Raw genomic sequence first — 21,969 nt, 5'->3', positions numbered from 1 at the left:
TGTAAAAATACCAAGACCTCAGACCTTGCTGTGATATTAAAACAATGTATAAAATCCCAACATATCTGTAAAGAAGAATATATTTTGTCACTGAAATCTCCTAATAATTCTAATAAATACTGTGAATTAGCATCACTTTGTAAAACATGATTTAGATACACAGAGTATGAGCAAAGATAAAAAACAAAAATTAAGCATGGACTCTTTAATTAGAAGCATAGTGTGGCTAATGCATAAGCCTGAGCAGAAAGAGTACCAAAATAGGAGTAATGAAAAGAGAAACACAGAATTGACTGGAAGGAGGAAGATTTGAAAGTCTTCCCATGCCATGCAAAGTAGCTTCAGTTTTAACCTGCAGTAATAATGAGCCACTGAACGTGTTTAAACAGAGCAATGAGTGATGTAATGAGACTGGGTTTTAGAAAGATAATTCAGCTGACAAATAAGAATCAACTAATTAAAGGGTCAGATAGGAGAAAGACAAGTCAGGAGAATTCAGGTGTAAAAAGAAAAAGAAGAGCATTAAGGATGGAAGACAAATATGAAGGATATTTGCAAAGGGATACAAATTAATAGAAGGAGTCTAAGATAATCCACATATTTTTAGTTTTGATGCCTATAAGAAAGATGCCTTATGAGACACAGGAAATAAAAGAGATTTCATATGAGAAAATAAAATAAGTTAATTTAGACATGTATTTGAGTTCCAGAGACAGCTGGATACCAATATCTAAGGTGTAGTTACAAATATGAATTTAAAAGTCAGCAGATTAGAAACATAGCTCTGGTCAGCATCATCATTTGGGTGACATTCTTAAGACTGGATGAGAATTCCTAGAATATTTGCAGAGAAAGGAGCTGAGGAAGAGAATACTGAGGGGGCAATTGACATTATTGGATAAGCAGATGAGGAGGATCCAGCAAAGGCAGGAATCTAACTGCTTAAAAAAAAAAAAACAAAATCAAAACAGATGAACAAAAACAAGAGACAACACTTTAACAAAGTTAAAATAAGAGAGAATTTCAAACACAAATAAATAGCTGACAGTGTCAAATCTGAAGAGGACTGTCTTGGTAAAGGTAAGTCCAAAAAAGGCTCAAAACAGTACTAAATTTTCCACATCTCATTTGTACCACTACCTTTTCCTAACTAAAAGAGGATTAGGATGCTTTGCCTAAAATCCATTCATATAAAGATGTTTTGCTTAAAGATTAATTCACGGCAGAGCTTCAAGATGGCAGAGGAGTAAGATGTGGAGATCACCTTCCTCCCCACAAATACATCAGAAATACATCTACATGTGGAACAACTCCTACAGAACACCTACTGAATGCTGGTAGAAGACCTCAGACTTCCTAAAAGGCAAAAAACTCCCCATGTACCTGGGTAGGGCAAAAGAAAAAAGAAAAAACAGAGACAAAAGAATACGGATGGACCTGCACCTCTGGAAGGGAGATGTGAAGGAGGAAAAGTTTCCACACACTACAAAGCCCCTTCACTGGTGGAGACAGGGGGTGGCGGGGGGGAAGCTTCCGAGTCATGGAGGAGAGCGCAGCAATAGGGATGCAGAGGGCAAAGTGGAGAGATTCCCACACAGAGGATCAGTGCTGACCAGCACTCACCAGCCTGAGAGGCTTGTCTGCTCACCCACAGGGACAGGTGGGGGCTGGGAGTGGAGGCTCAGGTTTCAGAGGTCAGATCCCAGGGAGAGGACTTGGGATGGCTGTGTGAACACAGCCTGCAGGGGGCTAGTGCACCTCAGCTACCCGGAAGGGAGTTCAGGAAAATGTCTGGAACGCCAAAGAGGCAAGACACCATTGTTTCGAGGTGTGCAAGGAGAGGGGATTCAGAGCACCATATAAATGAGCTCCATAGACAGGCGCAAGCCGTGGCTATCAGCGCAGACACCAGAGATAGGCATGAGACACTAAGGCTGCTGCTGCAGCCACCAAAAAGCCTGTGTGCAAGCACAGGTCACTATCCACAACTCCCCTCCCGGAGGTCTGTGCAGCCCACCACTGCCAGGGTCCTGTGATTTAGGAACAACTTCCCCAGGAGAACACATGGCGTGCCTCAGGCTGTTGCAACATCATGCTGACCTCTGCCGCTGCAGGCTCAACCCGCATTCCGTACCGCTCCCTCCATCTGGCTTGAGTGAGCCAGAGACCCCTAATAAACTGCTGCTTTAATTCTGTCCTGTCTGGGCAGGGAACAGATGCCCTCAGGCGACCTACAAGCAGAGGCAGGGCCAAATCCAAAGCTGAACCCCAGGAGCTAGGAGAACAAAGAAGAAAAAGAGAAATCTCTCCATGAAGCCTCAGGAGCAGCAGGTTAAAACTCCACAATCAACTTGATGTATCCTGAATCTTTGGAATACCTAAATATACAATGAAACATCCCAAAACTGAGGCAGTGGACTTTGGGAGTAACTGCAGACATGGGGTTTGCTTTCTGCATCTAATTTGTTTCTGGTTTTAAGTTTATCTTAGTTTAGTATTTAGAGCTTATTATCACTGTCAGATTTATTTACTGACTTGGTTGAATTCTTGCTTTTTTTATATACATATAAATATTTTTCCTTTTTCTCCTTTTGTGACTGTGTATGGATATGCTTCTTTGTGTACTTTTGTCTGTATAGCTTTGCTTTTATCATTTGTCTTAGGGTTCTGTGTGGCTGTTTTTTTTTTTTTAGTATAGTTTTTAGTGCTTGTTATCATTGGTGGATTTGTTTATTGGATTGGTTGCTCTCTCTTTCTTTTTTTTATTACTTTTTAATTTTTTTGTTTTTAATAATATTTTTTATTTTTTAATTTAATTTTTTCTTTATTTCTTTATTTCTTTTTCTCCCTTTTCTTCTGAGCTGTGTGGGTGACAGAGTCTTGCTGTTCCAGCCAGGTGTCAAACCTGAGCCTGTGAGGTGGGAGAGCTGAGTTCAGGACGTTGGTCCACCAGAGACTTTCCAACCCCACACGTAATATCAAACAGCAAAAGCTCTCTCAGAGATCTCCATCTCAACACAAAGACCGAGCTCCACTCAACGACCAGCAAGCTACAGTGCTGGACACCCTATGCCAAACAACTAGCAAGAGAGGAACACAACCCCACGCGTTAGCAGAGAGGCAGCCTAAAATCATAATAAGGTCACAGACAACCCAAAACACACCAACAGACACGGTCCTGCCCAGCAGAAACACAAGATCCAGCCTCATCCACCAAAATACAGGCACTAGTCCCCTCCCCCAGGAAACCTACACAACCCACTGAACCAACCTTAGCTACTGGAGGCAGACACCAAAAACAAAGGGAACTAGGAACCTGCAGACTGTGAAAAGGAGACCCCAAACACAGTAAGTTTAGCAAAATGAGAAGACAGAGAAATACAGAGCAGATGAAGAAGCAATGTAAAAACCCACCAGACAAAACAAATGAAGAGGAAATAGTCAGTCTCCCGGAAAAAGAATTCAGAGTAATGATAGTAAAGATGATCCAAAACCTTGGAAATAGAATGGAAAAAATACAAGAAATGTTTAACAAGGACCTAGAAGAACTAAACAGCAAACAAACAATGACGAACAATGCAATAAATGAAATTAAAAATTCTATAGAAGGAATCAATAGCAGAATAACTGAGGCAGAAGAACGGATAAGTGACCTGAAAGTAAAAACAGTGAAAATAACTGTTGCAGACGAGAATAAAGAAAAAAGAATGAAAAGAATTGAAGACAGTCTCAGAGACCTCTGGGACAACATTAAATGCACCAACATTTGAATTATAGGGGTCCCAGAAGAAGAAAAGCAAAAGATAGGGACTGAGAAAATATTTGAAGAGATTATAGTTGAAAACTTCCCTAATATCAGAAAGCAAATAGTCAATCAACTCCAGGAAGAACAGAGAGTCCCATACAGGATAAATGCAAGGAAAAATAGGCCATGACACATATTAATCAAACTATTAAAAATGAAATACAAATACAAAATATTAAAAGCAGCAAGGGAAAAGCAACAAATAACATACAAGGGAATCCCCATAAGGTTAACAGCTGATCTTTCAGCAGAAACTCTGCAAACCAGAAGGGAGTGGGAGGACATATTTAAAGTGATGAGAGAAAAACCTACAACCAAGATTACTCTACCCAGAAAGGATATCATTCAGATTCGACGGAGAAATTAAAACCTTTACAGACAAGCAAAAGCTAAGAGCATTCAGAACCATCAAACCAGTTTTACAACAAATCCTAAAGGAACTTCTCTAGGCAGGAAACACAAGAGAAGGAAAAGACCTACAATAACCCAAAACAATTAAGAAAATGGTAATAGGAACACACAAATTGATAACTACCTTAAATGTAAATGGATTAAATGCTCCAACCAAAACACATAGATGCCTGAATGGGTACAAAAACAAGATCCATATATATGCAGTCTACAATAGACCCACTTCAGACCTAGGGACACATACAAACTGAAAGTGAGGGGATGGAAAAATATATTCCATGCAAATGCAAATCAGAAGGAAGCTGGAGTAGCAATTCTCATATCAGACAAAATAGACTTTAAAATAAAGACTATTACAAGAGACAAAGAAGGACACTACATAATGATCAAGGGATCAATCCAAGAAGAAGATATAACAATTGTAAATATTTATGCACCAAACATAGGAGCACCTCAATACTTAAGGCAAATACTAACAGCCATAAACAGAGAAACTGACAGTAACACAATCATAGTACGGGATTTTAACATCCCACTTTCACCAATGGATAGATCATCTAAAATGAAAATAAATAAGGAAACACAAGCTTTAAATGATACCTTAAACAAGATGGACTTAATTGATATTTAAAGGACATTCCATCCAAAAACAACAGAATACTCTTTCTTCTCAAGTGCTAATGGAATATTCTCCAGGATAGATCATACCTTGGGTCACAAATAACGCCTTGGTAAATTTAAGAAAATTGAAATCGTATCAAGTATCTTTTCCGACCACAATGCTATGAAACTAGATATCAATTACAGGAAAATATCTGTAAAAAATACAAACACATGAAGGCTAAACAATACACTACTAAATAACCAAGAGATCACTGAAGAAATCAAAGAAAAAAACCTAGAAACAAGTGACAATGAAAACACTACGACCCAAAATCTAGGGGATGCAGCAAAAGCAGTTCTAAGAGGGAGGTTTATAGCAATATAATCCTACCTCAAGAAACAAGAAATATCTCAAATAAACAACATAAGCTTACACCTTAAGCAATTAGGGAAAGAACAAAAAAATCCCAAAGTTAGCAGAAGGAAAGAAATCATAAATATCAGATTAGAAATAAATGAAAAATAAATGGAGAAAAAAATAGCTAAGATCAATAAAACTAAAAGCTGGTTCTTTGAGAAGATAAACAAAATTCATAAACCACTAGTCAGAGTCATCAAGAATAAAAGGGAGAAGACTAAAATCAATAGAATTAGAAATGAAAAAGAAGAAGTAACAACTGACACTGCAGAAAAACAGAGGATCATGAGAAATTACTACAAGCAACTATATGCAAATAATATGGACAATCTGAAAGAAATGAACAAATTCTTAGAAAAGGACAACCTCCCAAGATGGAACCAGGAAGAAATAGAAAATAGAAACAGGCCAATCACAAGCACTGGAATTGAAACTGTGATTAAAAATCTTCAACCAGGGCTTCCCTGGTGGCCCAGTGGTTGAGAGTCTGCCTGCCGATGCAGGGGACACGGGTTCATGCCCTGGTCTGGCAAGATCCAACATACTGCGGAGTGGCTGGGCCCTTGAGCCATGGCCACTGAGCCTGCACATCCAGAGCCCATGCTCCACAATGGGAGAGGCCACAACAGTGAGAGGCCCACGTATCTCAAAAAAAAAAAAAAAAAAAAAAATCTTCCAACAAACAAAAGCTCAGGACCCAATGGATTCACAGCCAAATTCTATCCAATATTTAGAGAAGAGTTAACACCTATCCTTCTGAAACTCTTTCAAAATATAGTAGAGGGAGGAACTCTCCTAAACTCATCGTACGAGGCCACCATCATCCTGATAACAAAACCAAAGATGTCACCAAAAAAGAAAATTACAGACCAATATCACTGATGAACATAAATGCAAAAATCCTCAACAAATTACTAGCAAACAGAATCCAGCAGCACATTAAAAGGATCATACACCATGATCAAGTGGGGTTTATCCCAGGAATGCAAGGATTCTTCAATATATGCAAATCAATCAATGTGATAAAGCATATTAACGAACTGAAGGAGAAAAACCAAATGATCATCTCAATAGATGCATAAAAAGCTTTTGACAAAATTCAACACCCACTTATGATAAAAACTCTATAAAACATAGGTATAGAGGGAAATTACCTCAACATAATAAAGGCCATATATGACAAACCCACAGCCAACATCATTCTCAATGGTGAAAAACTGAAACCATTTCCACTAAGATCAGGAACTAGACAAGGTTGCCCACTCTCACCACTATTATTCAACATAGTTTTGGAAGTTCTAGCCACAGCAATCAGAAAAGAAAAAGAAATAAAACAAATCCAAATCAGAAAAGAAGAAGTAAAACTGTCATTGTTTGCAGATGACATGATACTATTCATAGAGAATTACAATGATGCTACCAGAAAACTACTAGAGCTAATCAATGAATGTGGCAAAAGTAGCAGGATACAAAATTAATGCACAGAAATCTCTGCATTCCTATACACTAATGATGAAGAATCTGAAAGAGAAATTAAGGAAACACTCCCATTAACCATTGCAACAAAAAGAATAAAATACCTAGGAATAAACCTACCTAAGGAGACAAAAGACCTGTATGCAGAAAACTATAAGACACTGATGAAAGAAATTAAAGATGATACAAATAGATGGAGAGATATACCATGTGCTTGGATTGGAAGAATCAACTTTGTGAAAATGACTATACAACCTAAAGCAATCTACAGATTCAATGCAATCCCTATCAAACTACCAATGGCATTTTTCACAGAACTAGAGCAAAAAATTTCACAATTTGTATGGAAACACAAAAGACCCCAAATAGCCAAAGCAATCTTGAGAACGAAAAACGGAGCTGGAGGAATCAGGCTCCCTGACTTCAGACTATACTACAAAGCCACAGTAATCAAGACAGAATGGTACTGGCACAAAAACAGAAATATAGATCAATGGAACAGGATAGAAAGCGCAGAGATCAACCCATGCACATATGGTCACCTTGTTTTTGATAAAGGAGGCAAGAATATACAATGGTGAAAGTCTACAAAGAGAACTACAATACGACCCAGCAATCCCACTACTGGGCATATACCATGATAAAACCATAATTCAAAAAGAGACATGTACCAAAATGTTCATTGCAGCACTATTTACAATAGACAGGACATGTAAGCAACCTAAGTGTCCATCAACAGATGAATGGATACAGAAGATGTGGCACATATATACAATGGAATATTCTTCAGGCATAAAAAGAAATGAAACTGAGTTATTTGTAATGGGGTAGATGGACATAGATACTGTCATACGGAATGAAGTAAGTCAGAAAGAGAAAAACAAATACCGTATGCTAACACACAATATATGGAATCTAAAGAAAATGGTTCTGAAGAACCTAGCGGCAGGACAGGAATAAAGACGCAGACATAGAGAATGGACTTGAGGACACAGGGAGGGGGAAGAGTAAGCTGGGATGAAGTGAGAGAGTGGCATGGACAATACACTACCAAATGTAAAACAGATAGCTAGTGGGAAGCAGTCACATAGCACAGGGAGATCAGCTCGGTGCTTTGTGTCCACCTACCTAGAGGGATGGGATAGGAAGGGTGGGAGGGAGCTGCAAGCAGGAGGAGACATGGGGATATATGTTTATGTATAGCTGATTCACTTTGTTGTACAGCAGAAACTAACTCACCAGTGTAAAGCAATTATACTCCAATAAAGATGTTAAAAAAAAAGATTAATTCACATCATGGCCATTAATATCTAGATAATTTATCCTAAGCCAGGGCTGAAATTTAATGGATATTTTTTCCTTTTCATTTTGTTAACAAATATATTATATTATACATTTCCTGTGTTTTAAGCGATGTCTCTTTATGACCTCTCTTTCAAACAAACCTGTGCATTCCATCTCTTGTGTTCTCTATCAAGCTGATTAATCAAGACTTCTGCAGCTTTAATTGTTTCTTGTGCTTTTCTTACTTCAGCTTCAAGTTTGGCAGCTTCTGAAGTTCTGCTCTGAAATCTATGAAAACATTCAAATTTAATTAAAGACAACTGGATTTAAGATAGATTTAATTAAATTATGCTTATATAGTAGTGAACTTTTATACAATAATTTAATTAACTATAATATTGATAATATTTGCATATAAAATATCATTAATGTAAGAGACACAATACCAATGCATACATTTAAAGGGGAACATTCTCACAGGGCCTTGATGTCCTACCTACTACATTATGTATAAACTTATTAATATGACATTCAAAGGCCCAGTCATAATATTGATCTATCTTTTCAGTTTTATTTCATTTTACTCAGTTCAGTAAAACTATATGTCAACATCTGAAGAATTTTATATTCTCAGAAAATGCCCTATCTTTTATCTGCTGTGCCCTTCAACAGGATGTTCCATTTGCCTAGAATACTTTCCAGCTCCTTCCTTATCCCTACCTCACCCCTCACTCCAACTCCCTCAAATATATACCTGTCAAAAATATAAATAAAATCTTAAAACTCACCTGATATATTCAGCCCATTAGATACGTTCTCTCCCTATGTGCCCATTTGCCAAAGTTTAAAACTTTTAAATTATTTTCCTTAAATATACTTGTACATATATATTATTTTATTAAATATAATAGTAATATTCCTATTACTTAGTCCTTTGACAAATATGTAAGTGCCTTGAAAATGCCCAGGATTCTGCCAATTCTCAGAACAGTTCAAAATAAGTATTACAATTCTCATTTTATAAATATGGAGACTTAAATCCAAACAGATTATTGCACAGGTCTTCCCTATAGTAAGCAGAGGACCTAAAATTCATATATGGGTGTGTCTGATATTAAGTTCCAGGCATTTTACAGTACTTTTATTGCCTCTCTAAGTGCTCTATTCCTCCCTTCCCTACATATAAGACTCTAGGAGTCACTTGTCCAAAATGGTAGCCACATATGGCTGTCTAAATTTAAATTAATTAAAACTAAATAAAATTAAAAATTCAATTCCTCAGTCATATTATCCACAAGGTCCTCAGTCATATTACTCAGAAGGTTTTCATAATAATCCTTCCAAAATAGTGGTAGTATAGTGTAGTGACTAAGAAAAGGAACTTTGTGGAGTCAGACAAATACAAGATCTAATGCTTGCTTAGTCAATTACTAACTGCTCAACTTAGGCAAATAAATCTTTCCAATCTTTAGCTTCCTAATCTGCAAAATGTAAGAATATCCACCTCTCAGTGTTGTTTTAAGTATTAAAAATGATGAATATGTAAAGTGCCCAGGACAACACCTGACACATGCAAATGACTAACAAATGGAGTCAAACATTGGTATCATAAGCTAACCACTCAATAAATATTTGACAATTATCTGAGTATTATTAAGCACTGATTCTGAGCATGTAACACTGAAAAGAATATATTATTTTCCTTATACTTCTCTAATTATACCAGGAAGGAAATTATGTGATTTCATTTCTGTATGTCTAACATAAAAAACATTCAGGAATATGAAAAACATTGAATTTATGGGTTTGAAGATTTTTTTTGTTTTTTTCTCTATAAGTAAATATATATAAATGTAAACAGATAACTGTTTCCTAACTCTATATAGAAAAAAAATTCATAGTTTTCAGTTTGATGAATTTTTTCTTGATGCAATAATTTGTATTTCTTTCATTAAGAAAGAAAAGGATACATAACACACCACTTAAAGAAAAAATATGTTTATAGAAAAGTTTTAGTCTCATAAAACTGAAAGCAAGTGATAACATATGCTATATTTAATGACACATTCTCCAGTTTTCCAATCTTCACAATTCTTAAAGGAAAATGCTTCCACATTTATAATAATTCCCATACCAATATTTTCTATCCTATATTAAAAAGCAATCACAGGAACACAGAGGTACATGGAAGGTTTTGAGATTAATCACATTCATAAATGCTTCTTAAATTTGAGAATAATATTTGCATGAAGGAATATTTTTAATACCCAAAAGGGCAAAAAGATAAAAATTTTTTAACATGATCATATACCTCTGGAAAGATTATGGAATAGGTGGTCCTATAGCATCATCTGAAATAAAGCAGTCTAAAATCTTGAAGTCAAAATAATAAAGAAATGGGAATACCAAATGTAAACACTCCCAGCATTAACACATTACATTCAATTCTTCCTGTTCAATTTTCCAATGCTTGGGAATACAGAAACTTAAAATATTTTTGTTCTTATTAAATTTTTTTAAAAAAGAAGACATTCTATATTATTTTACATCCTTCCCCTTTTTAGAGTGAGATACCAAAAAATTAAGACAGTGATTATAACTAAGATTTTCAAAATTTAAGTATTAGTTGAGGTATGTTTTCAAATATTCAAAACACATTTCAAAACTTAACTTACTTTTCTTTGAGTTCTGACACTTTTTGACCAACAGAATTAAGAAGCTCCTCTAGTTTCCTTTTCCTGTCTTCAGTTTTCCGCAAATTTCTAAAATATAATTCAATTTTATAAGTCATTCTACTTTAGTTATCAACAAAAAGCCACAACAGCACCTTAAAATGTAATTGTGCAGTAAATAAATTATAATGAAAACTATCAATAATTCAGTAGTTATAATACCTTCACTTAGAATTTGATTTGAAAAGCCATGCTATAATTAAAAGTGTATTCTCTGACCTAACCATACCACTTCCAGGAATCTATATTTTAAAACACTTGTGCCCATAGATTTCTAGATAAAAATGGAAGGCTAAAAGTATTCACTCATCTTCTATCCCTTCTAACATTCTACTAAAATGAAACCAAGGGAATAAATTAAAACATACACGCACAAGAATAAAGACAATGAAAGAGAAAAGTACTACAAAGGAGTAATTTTAATAAAATTTTGAAAGGTGATAACTGACATACCAAAATGCAAAAGGCAAAAGTTAAATGACTGCAGGAAGATATGTGAAAAGAAGTATTCAAAAATATTCAGGAAAGGTAGACAACAGGTACCTCTGAAGAAAATAATAGAGCTAATTACAGAAGATTGTTTAATAATTGATAATATAACGTTTGATCTCAGATTCCCTCCTTCATTGAGAGCAGACTATCCTCTACATACATCCCTGAAAGTCAAACCTCATGCCCCTTACCCACCCCCAACCACCCCTACTCAATCCCTAGGCAGAAGATATTAGGATTCTTCTAGAGAAATGACTGACTTACCCCTCTCAAAAATACCCACAAATATTGAGAGGCTGTCATCAAATGGCCAGTCCACACTGCCATGCACTGCTTGGCATTTGTGCATTGCACAAATTAACTTGAGTTTTTGTCTAAACACAGATTGCAGGGTCTCATTCCCCAGCATATCTGATTCAATAAGCCTTGATGGAGATAAAAAATTTGCTCTTTTAACAATTTCCCAGGTAACATTGATGCTGCTGGTTCAGGGACCACATTTTGAGAACTACTATAATAGAATAAGCCCTTCAAAATCACGAGATTAATCTATTTCTAGTCTAGTATTTTAAACTCACCCCAATTATGATCACATATAATAGTATAACACAGATAATTTTAGACATGCAAATCTCAAAATATTTTTCATCCCATATAACCTTGCTTAAGAAGCTACTATGGAGGATGTGCTCCAGAAAAATGAGGGACTAAACTAAGAAAGAGAAAGACAAAGACCCAGAATAAGAGAATATGATCAGAAAAGAGACAAATATAACCCCAGAATAATGGTGAAAAGCAATCTCATGATAACTTAAGCTGTAGACTGCAGGCCTAGGGAAGAACTAACCCACCTTGAAACAGGAGGACAAAAGGCTCTAAGTAGGAGAGTACTAAGAAAAAATTAAATAGAACACATAGATTCCAAATACGTTTTAGGGTCTGACAAAAAGACTGTGGATAAATATGTGATACATAAACAGAAAAAAAATAATCAATTGAAAAAATAAGGCAATTATTAAGCATAACAAAAGGTATACAAGAAAGGAAATATACTCATAAAACATGATATGTCTAAGCTGTAAAAAATATTTATATAATCAAAATATATAATCATATTTAATATGATTTAACACAAACATTTCATGTAATTATATTGAAAAAAATAAGAAACTTAGGCAGCTAAAAATCTCCTTGTGTAGAGTAAGAAGTAATAGATAATTTCAAAAGCTGAATGATCATGAACATAACATATCTCTTAATCTGCATTTAGAACAAATGAGATAACATATAATACTTAGTAACAATAGCAAATTAAAAGTTTAAGCCCCAAAAGTAAATCGTTAAATTTTCCCCACACCTGCCAGATAATGTTTTGGAAATAATATACTAAAAGTTTCCTAAAACTTAGAGAAAAAAGTATAAAAGCTCTAAATTTCTAAAATCTACTTTTTGTACTTTGACAGTATTCCTTCACAAAATTTTGAATCTTTCTAAAGGAACTTCTACCAACTTATCTTTCCAACAACTTAACAGAGGAGGAAAAAAGTGAGTTGATTTTGCTATACGTCTTTTAATTGCTCTTTTTTGTTCTGTTTCTTTTAATTTATTGTTTTTCTTTTTCTTTAATGATGTATAGTTAATTTACAATATTGTGTTAGTTTCAGGTGTACAGCATAGTGATCCAGTTTTTTTTTTTGCAGATTATATTCCATTGTAGATTATAAAATATTGAATAAAATTCCCTGTGTTATATAGCAAAACCTTGTTGCTTATCTATTTTATGTATAATAGTTTATGTCTTTTAATAATACACGCCTAATCTATCCCTCACTCTCTCTCTCCTTTGGTAACCATAAATTTGTATTATATGTCTGTAAGTCTGCTTCTGTTTTGTATACAGATTCATTTTGTGTATCTTCTTTATCCATTCATCTGTCGATGGACATTTAGGTTGCTTCCATGTCTTGGCTATTGTAAACAGTGCTGCAATGAACATTGGGGTGCATGTACCTTTTCAAATTATGGTTTTCTCCAGATATATGCCTAGGAGTGGGATTGCAAGATCATATGGTAGTTCTACTTTTAGTTTTTTTAGGAACCTCCATACTGTTTTCCACAGTGGCCGCACCAGTTTACATTCTCATCAACAGTTTAGGAGGGTTCCCTTTCTCCACACCCTCTCCGGCATTTATTATTTGTGGACTTTTTGATGATAGCCATTCTGACTTGTGTGAGGTGATACCTCATTGGGGTTTTGATTTGCATTTCTCTAATAATTAGTGATGATGAGCATCTTTTCATGTGTCCGTTGGCCAATTGTATGTCTTCTTTGGAGAAGTGTCTATTTAGGCCTTCTGCCCATTTTTGATTGGGTTGTTTATTTTTTTGTTAATGAGTTGTATGAATTGTTTGCATATTTACCCCTTGTCAGTCACACTGCTTGCAAATATTTTTTTCCCATTCTGTAGGTTTTCTTTTCATTTTGTTAATGGTTTCCTTTGCTGTGCAAAAGCTTTTAAGTTTGATTAGATGCCATTTGTTTATTTTTGCTTTTATTTCTTTTGCTTTACGTGACTGATCCAAGAAAATATTGCTATGATTTATGTCAGAAAATGTTTTTGCCTATGTTCTCTTCTAGGAGTTTTATGGTGTCATGTCTTATATTTAGGTCTTTAAACTATTTTGAGTTTATTTTTGTATATGGTGTGAGGGAGTGCTCTAACTTCATTGATTTACATGTAGCTGTCCAGCTTTCCCAACACCACTTGTTAAGGAAACTGTCTTTTCTCCATTGTATATTCTTGCCTCCTTTGTCATAGACCATGGGTGCATGGGATTATTTCTGGGCTGTATATTCTGTTCCATTGATCTATATGTCTGTTTTTGTGCCAATACTACACTGTTTTGATTACTGTAGCTTTGTAGTATAGTCTGAAGTCTGGAAGGGGTATGCCTCCAACTTTGTTCTTTTTCCTCAAGATTGCTTTGGCAATTCTGGGTCTTTTGGGGTTCCATATAAATTTTAGGATTATTTGTTCTAGTTCTGTGAAAAATGTCATGAGTATTTTGATAGATATTGCATTAAATCTGTATATTATTTTTGGTAGTATAACCATTTTAACAATATTAATTCCTCCAATCCAAGAGCATGGGATATCTTTTTGTCTCTTTGAATCATCCTCAATTTACTTTATACCAATGTTTTACAGCCTTCAGCATATACATCTTTCACCTCCTCAGTTAAGTTTATTCCTAGGTATTTTACTTTTTTTGACATGATTTTAAACAGGATTTTTTTTTCTTTTTTTGCTTTCTCTTTCTGATATTTAATTGTTAGTGTAAAGAAACACAACAAATTTCCATGTATTAATCTTGTATCCTGCTACCTTTCTGAACTCATTTATTAGTTCTAATAGTTTTTGTGTGGAGACTTTGGGGTTCTCTTTATAGAGTATCATGTCATCTGAAGTAGTGACAGTTTTCAATCTTTCCTTCCAATTTGTAACCCTTTTACTTCTTTTTCTTGCCCGACTGCTGTAGTTAGGTCTTCCACTACAATGTTGAACAGAACTGGTGAGAGTGGATATCCTTGTCTTGTTCTTGAATTTACCGGGAAGCCTTTCAGCTTTTCACCATTGAGTATTATGTTGGCTATCGGTCTGTCATAAATGGCTTTTATTATGTTCGTATATGTTCCCTATATACCCATTTTGGTGAGAGTTTTTATCATGAATGGATATTGAACTTTGTCAAATGCTTTTTCTGCAACTATTGAGATGATGATGTGGTTTCTGTCTTTGCTTTTGTTAATGTGGTGTATCACACTGATTGATTCACATATTTTGAACCATCCTTGTGATCCTGGAATGAACCCAACTTTATCATGGTGTATGATCCTTTTCATGTATTGTTGGATTCAATTTGCTAATATTTTGCTGAAGATTTGATGTCTAAATTCATCAAAGATATTGGCCTGTAAATTTCTTTTTTTTGTAGTGTCTTTGTCTGGTTTTGGTGTCAGGATAATGGTTGTCTCATAGATTGAATTTGGAAGTGTTCCCTCCTCTTCAATTTTTTGGAATAGTTTTAGAAGGACTGGTATGAGTTCCTCCTTGTATGTTTGGTAGAATTTCCCAGTGAAGCCATCCAGTCCAGGGCTTTTGTTTGCAGGGAGGTTTTTTTTTTTTTTTTAATTACATATTCTACTGCACTTCTAGTGATCAGTCTGTTCAAGTTATCCATTTCTTCTTGACTCAATTTTGGCAGGCTGTATGTTCCTAGAAACTTGTTCATTTCTTCTAGGTTGTCTAATTTGTTAGTATAAAAGTGTTCATGGTATTCTTATAATTTTTTGTATTTTCTGGTATCAGTTATTTCTCCTCTTTCATTTCTTATTTTATTTATTGGAGTCCTTTCTCTTTTGTTCTTGGTGAGTATCTCTGGAGGTTTGTTGATTTACCTTTTCAAACTACCAGCTCTTGGTTTTATTGATCTTTTCTATTATTTTTTGATCTCTTATTTATTTCCCCTTGATCTTTATTATTTCATTCCTTCTGTTAACTTTGGATTTTGTTTATCCTTCTCTTTCTTATTCATTTTGGTGGTAGGTTAGGTTGTTTATTTGATATTTTTCTTGTTACTTGAGGAAGGCCTGTATATCACTATAAATTTCCCTCTTAAAACTGTTTTGCTGCATCCCATAGATTTTGTAAGGTTGTGTTTTCATTGTCATTTGTCTCAAGGTATTTTCTGATTTATTCTTTGATTTCATTGTTAAGCCACTGTCTTTTTAGTAGCTTGTTGTCTCCATGTGTTTGTTATTTTCCTATTTTGCTTTCTGTAGTTGATTTCTAGTTCCATACCACTGTGCTCAGAAAAGATGCTTGAAATAATATCTATCCTCTTAAATTTGTTGAGGCTTGTTCTGTGATCTAGTATTTTATCTATCCTAGAGAATCTTCTATGTGAGCTTGAAAGGAACGTGTATTCTGTTTTTGTTTTTTGTTTTGGATGTAGTGCCCTGTAGACATCAATTAAGTCTAACTGCTCTATTGTATCATTTAGGAACGTTCTTGCCTTATTGATTTTCTGTCTGGATGATCTGTCCATTGATGTCAGTGGGGTGTTAAAGACTCCTACTATTATTGTATCATTGTCAATTTCTCCCTTTATGTCTGCTAGCATTTGTTTTATATACTTAGGTGCTCCTACAGTACAAGAGTAATATCCTCTTTTTATATTGATCACTTTATCATTATATAATGCCCTTTTTCTTTTTTTATGGCTTTTGTTTTAAAGCCTATTTTGTCTGATAGGAGTATTGTTACCCCCACTTTCTTGGTGCTTCCATTTGCATGAATTCTCTTTCTCCATCACCTTTCAGTCTATGTGTATCTTCCATCCTGATGTTAGTCTTCTGAAGGCAGCAAATTGTAGTTTCTTGGTTTTTTCCTCCAATCTGCCACTCTGTCTTTTGATCAGAGCATTTAGTCCAGTGACATTTAAAGTAATTATTGATAAGTATGTATTTACTGCCATTGTAATCCTTGTTTCCAGTTGTTTTTGTAGTTCTTCTCTGTGTATTTTTTTTCCTTTGGCAGGGGGAGGGGGTTGATGTTTTTCTTTTGTAGTATGCTTGAGTTCTTTCTTTTTGGTTTTGGTGAATCTATTGTACGTTTCTGATTCGCGGTTACCATGGAGTTCAAGTATGTTGACCCATAGCTATATCTACTTGCTTTAAATTGATAGTCATTCAAGTTCGTATTTTTTAAAAATCTACGTTTTTATACTCCCCTCCTCTATATTTTGTGATTTTGATATCCTATTTTACATTGTCATGCTTATCCTTTTACTGTTAATTGTAGTTAAAATTACTTTCACAATTTTATTATCATTTTTTGTATTGGTTTTATGTATTGGTTTTATGTATGGTATTTTATGTATTGGTTTTTAAAAGTGATCGTCAATCCTTTTATATATTTGCCTTTCCTATTCTGATTTTCCCTTTCCTACAGATTCTTGCTTCTTTTCGATTTAGAGAAGACCCTTCAATATTTCTTTTAGGGTAGGTTTAGTACTCCTGAATTCTGATAGTTTTTGCTTCTCTGAAAAATTCTTTAGCTCTCCTTCTATTCCACATGATAATCTTGCTAGGAACAGCATCCTAGGTTGCAGGCTTTGCCCTTCAGTACTTTGAATATATCATGCCATCCCTACTAGCCTGTAAAGTTTCTGCAGAGAAATCATCTGATAGGCTTTTGGTGGTTCCCCTGTAACTAAATCTTTGTTTTTCTCTTGCTGCCTTTAGAATCCTCTCTTTAACTTTTGCCATTTTAATTAACATATGATTTAGTGTGGGTCTGTTTGGGTTCATCTTGTTTGGGACTCTCTGTGCTTACTGTACCTAGGTATCTGTTTCCTTCTTTAGGTTTGAGAAGTCTTCAGCCATATTTTCTTCAAATACATTTTCAGCCCCCTTCTCTCATCTCTTCCTGAAACCCCTGTCATGCATAAGTTAGCATGTTTTATATTATCCCATAGATCATCTGATATGTTGATTTCTTTTTGTTTCATTTATCTTTCTGTCTGCTGTTCTGATTGGGTGATTTCCATTATTCTATCTCCAGATCACTTATTTATTCTTTTGTGTCATTTAGTCTGCTATTCATTGCTTCTAGATTGGTTTTATCTTGGGAATTGAACTATTTTTGATTGGTTCCTCTTTATAGTTTCTAGGTCCTTGTTACAGTGATCTGTGTTTCTATCAATAATCTTTCTTAATTCATTTAGCATTTTTATTACCTCCTTTTTGAATTCAGGGTCTAGTAGACTGGTGCATGGTCTGTTTCATTATTTGTTCTTTCAGGGGATTTATCTTGTTTTTTTAATTGGAAGTTGTTCCTCTCCCTTTTCATTTTACTTAACTTTCTTTGTCTCTATGAATTTAGCAGAGACAGTTATCTACTGTGGTCTTGAAGGGGTGTTTTTATGTGGGAGCATCACTGTGTAGACTGTGTGAATCCAATATTTTTGGTGTGAGGGCTGGTTTCAGTTGGACGCCAGCCACATTATTCTTCAGGGTGTGTGGGCTATTATCACCTTGATAGGTGGTATGGCTGGTGTTGTAGCATCTAGAGCCTGTACAAGATGTGAAGTGGGACTTTTTCTCTGCTCCATGGTTGACAATGCCCTGTCAGGGGTGAGGTCTGCTCCCGTTGTTGGAGTAGAAACCCTGATGGTCAGGCTCAATCAGGTTCCACTGTCCATGAGTTCAAGCCCTGCCCAAAAGGAGGTGATTGCTGAAGCAAGTAAGGTCCATGCAGTCACAGAGGACCTATGCACCACCTGTGTAGGCATTCACGTTTCTGCTCAGAAACAGCCCAAGGTTGAATCCCTTTCTCTGCTGTGTTCATACGAGATCTAGTGCAAGGCTATGGTCTGAAGTAGGCTGGGGCTGAAGGCTGGGGCGTTGTGGCTGCAGGAATTGAAGAGACTGCACTGCCACCAGAGATCTGGGCTGCTTCTGTGGCAGTGTTCTCACAGGACCTGTCTGCCCCAGATCTTCTGCTAAGCTGTGGTGTGGAGTGAGTGGAGCCAGAGCCAGGGTGCTCTCACTGGGAGATGAAAGGCTCTGTACTCCTGAACATGCTGATGACAACTGCTACCGTCCCACCTGGACCACACCCCAGGCCCTTGGGCTGTGTCTCTCTCAAGGCCTGTCTGCCTGAGCTTCAGTGCTTAGTCACTGGGCATTTCTGTGGCACTGCTTATGTGCACACTGACAATGGCCTCCATGGCTCACCGGATCATACCCCAGCCTCCCCAGTCTGTCTCTGCATAGCTAGACCAAGTCTGTGTGCAAATCTTGCACCAGGAATGGAGTGAGTGGGCCTGGGTTGTTTGCCCGTTCGAATTGGGAAGTGTGGTAAGGCGGCACCCACTAATGCAAAACTCTCTTGACCCTGATTGTTAGCAAGCCAGCATGCAAGCACTCCTCACAAGTAGAGTCTAGGCTTTTCCAGCCCTTCTGTCTGTCTCAGCAGATTTCCCAGCAGGCGAGGGGGACTGTCTCTTCCACGCAGGAGCCCAGAACTGGTATGCCCAGTTTGTGGCTCAACCTCCTCGCTCTTCAAGTCAAGGGTCCACCCACATAGAACTTCTCTTTCTTACAGATCCTTCCTAGGGGCTCAGGTCCTGACCAAATGGCTTTTTTTTCTGCCCTACTCAATTATGTACAGATCTTTCTTGCAGCTTTAATTGTACAGTTCTTCTGCCAGTTTCTAGTCAGTTTTCCATGATAATTGTTCCACATGTAGATGTATTTTTGATGTGTTTGTGAGGTGAGGTGAGCTCCACATCCTCCACTCCATCATCTTGATCTACATTCTTAATTTGTATTTAAATGACTCAGCGTTGTCAGCTGCCTTTTTAGAAACAGACAAGAAATAAATCCTAATAATATAACTAGGTCATCAGATTGATGAAAATAAAGGTTAGAACTATTTATATTTTATGTTTCACTTACGATTCTAATCCTGCCTGTTCAGTTTCCAAAGGCTGAATTCGTTCCAAGACATGGGAGTACTGGACATTGGCTTTAACCCAGGCAGCTAAAGGAGCAGCTGCGGTACAGGCACGCTTAGCATTCTGAAAAATACATCAGAAATTATCCCGCATCCTAACTTAATTTCAAATAAAAGCAAAGTTTATTCTAGTGTATTTTCTTTAAGCATTTGTTTAATAACTTATCCCGAATAATGAAGTTTTTGGCTTATAGCAAAAATAAAGTGAATTGCTATTTTGATTAAGTGAAAAATACATAAACTCTATTTTTTCTTAAGAATAAATCGTTTTGAATCACATACAATCTTTAATATAATGACATTTTATTGAAATAATTATTAGCCACGTTTAAAATGAATACATGTGCCGTCCACAACGATGTTCAAGTATCAATTCTTTCTCTTCAATATACAAGATAGATCTTTATTAGATAAAAGCAATTTTCAAACAATTGCTATTGGTGTCAAAGAAGTACATGACATTTTGAATAAAGGATATAAAAAAGACCAGAATCATGGAATTTAAGCTGTTCACTGAAATTAGATGTAAGTATCCCAAGAGAGATATCTGTTATTATATGACAAGTATACTAGAAGAAATAAAAGCATACAGGCAAGTTGGAAGTTATGATTAGTTAGGAACTTACCGCTGACAGCAGATCATAAGATTCAAAAACCACTTAAGATAATAAACCTGCCCCTAATCCCCTAGATTCTATAATAACTTACCTAATTCTGGTAAATGCTTCCCAGCTATAATACTTACAACTTATTATAATAAACTTTTAGTTTTTAGGTAAACTAAATAATCAATAATGATAAATCATCGTATTTTGACAAGCAGAATATTATATAGTATGGAAAGGGAATTTATGGCACAACTGTTAAAAATTACCTTTGGATCAAAAGATCCTTTATTTTTAAAAAGAAGTTCTTCAACACTCTCTCTTATTTCCTTTGGAATATTTCGTGCATCAAAGGTTGCTATGTCTTCTCTCACACCTCTCTTTGCAAGGAAACTGAAATTAAAGTATAGTACTTCAAATAAGGCTAAATAAAGTTTGCTATTTTTAACAAAAATATCAATTTAACAAAGTGGTGTATACAATACTTTTAATCTATTAGTTAACCAAAAAATAGGGTACTTTTAAAGTATTTAAGCTTCTAAAGTACCATTCATCATTTTTTATAGACAAGGATCTCCAGAAAGATGCACAAAAGTTTTTCTAATGTTCTGTGAATACACTGAAGACATAAAATGAAGGAATTATAATCTTGAACTCTACCCATAACCCTTTTTGTGAACCCCTGAGTACTAATACATTCTAGGATATGCAAGAAAATATTCTGACTCCTTTATAAGAAAGATTTTAAAGTGCTCCCTCAATCTAAATCTTCTCTCCCATTTCAGATAGAAAAAGAACTCTACTATCAACCTAAGCCCTAAAATGGAATTGAACAGCAGCACAAACCACAATACCACTGTTATACTGTGAAATCTAAAGCTGCATAATGGCATATTGAGTTAATAATCAGCCTTTTCTCTTCCAGTTTACATCACTCTTACATAATTTATGGGGCTCTCGCCTGCTCCCTGTGACTCTCTGTCTCTGCCAAGAGTCCAAGATCCTTTTTGAGAATAGTGACTATATTTTCTTCATCAGTAAATCACAGTAAACACAATGCTCTATACTGTGTGAGGACCAAATAAATATTTATGTTTATTTTATTAAGATGTTCTTAAAGACTTTAAGGCATTCCTGTTTTCCTTTGACACTTTTAACAATCACTTATAGAGAAAGGAAAATATAGATCTTGATATATGATTACATAGACCATCTTGAAATATCAGGGGAAAGTGTGTAACCAGTTAGATGAAATTCAGTTTGAGAAGCAATATAAGAAATATTTAAAAATATGAAAGAATGTATAATTCATTGGTGAAATAACATTTTTCACAAATTCAAAAACTTACCTTTTCATGCTCACCCAAGATGTATCAAAGATACCCATTAATCTTAAAACTCCTTCAAGAATGTCCCTGATTACATCAGGTGGCATACGCAGTGAACGAATTTCTGAAAGAGATTCTGGCTTAATGTTTCCAACTGCTAGTTTAGCTTCATTGACTAGAGGCTAGAACACGAAAAGGGCATTTTTACTTTCAAAAAATATATATGAAAAAAA

At 35.5% G+C, this 21,969-nt stretch overlaps 1 protein-coding gene across 1 annotated transcript in view; it reads right to left on the bottom strand.

Moving 5' to 3' along the window:
* Positions 1–21,969, bottom strand: part of DYNC2H1 (dynein cytoplasmic 2 heavy chain 1) — a 400,170-nt gene that overhangs the window by 261,381 nt on the left and 116,820 nt on the right. The window contains exons 57-61 of the mRNA XM_082626481.1: positions 21,758–21,918; positions 20,678–20,801; positions 19,746–19,867; positions 10,673–10,759; positions 8,159–8,285 (exon numbers count right to left, since the gene is read on the bottom strand). Of these exons, the coding sequence (XP_082482607.1) occupies positions 8,159–8,285; positions 10,673–10,759; positions 19,746–19,867; positions 20,678–20,801; positions 21,758–21,918 (621 nt within the window). The remainder of the gene's footprint in view (positions 1–8,158; positions 8,286–10,672; positions 10,760–19,745; positions 19,868–20,677; positions 20,802–21,757; positions 21,919–21,969) is intronic.

Source organism: Mesoplodon mirus (genome assembly GCF_964341445.2).
Source record: "Mesoplodon mirus genome assembly, chromosome: 7".
Taxonomy (NCBI): domain Eukaryota; kingdom Metazoa; phylum Chordata; class Mammalia; order Artiodactyla; family Ziphiidae; genus Mesoplodon; species Mesoplodon mirus.
This window is presented reverse-complemented; position numbering and strand designations above follow the sequence as displayed.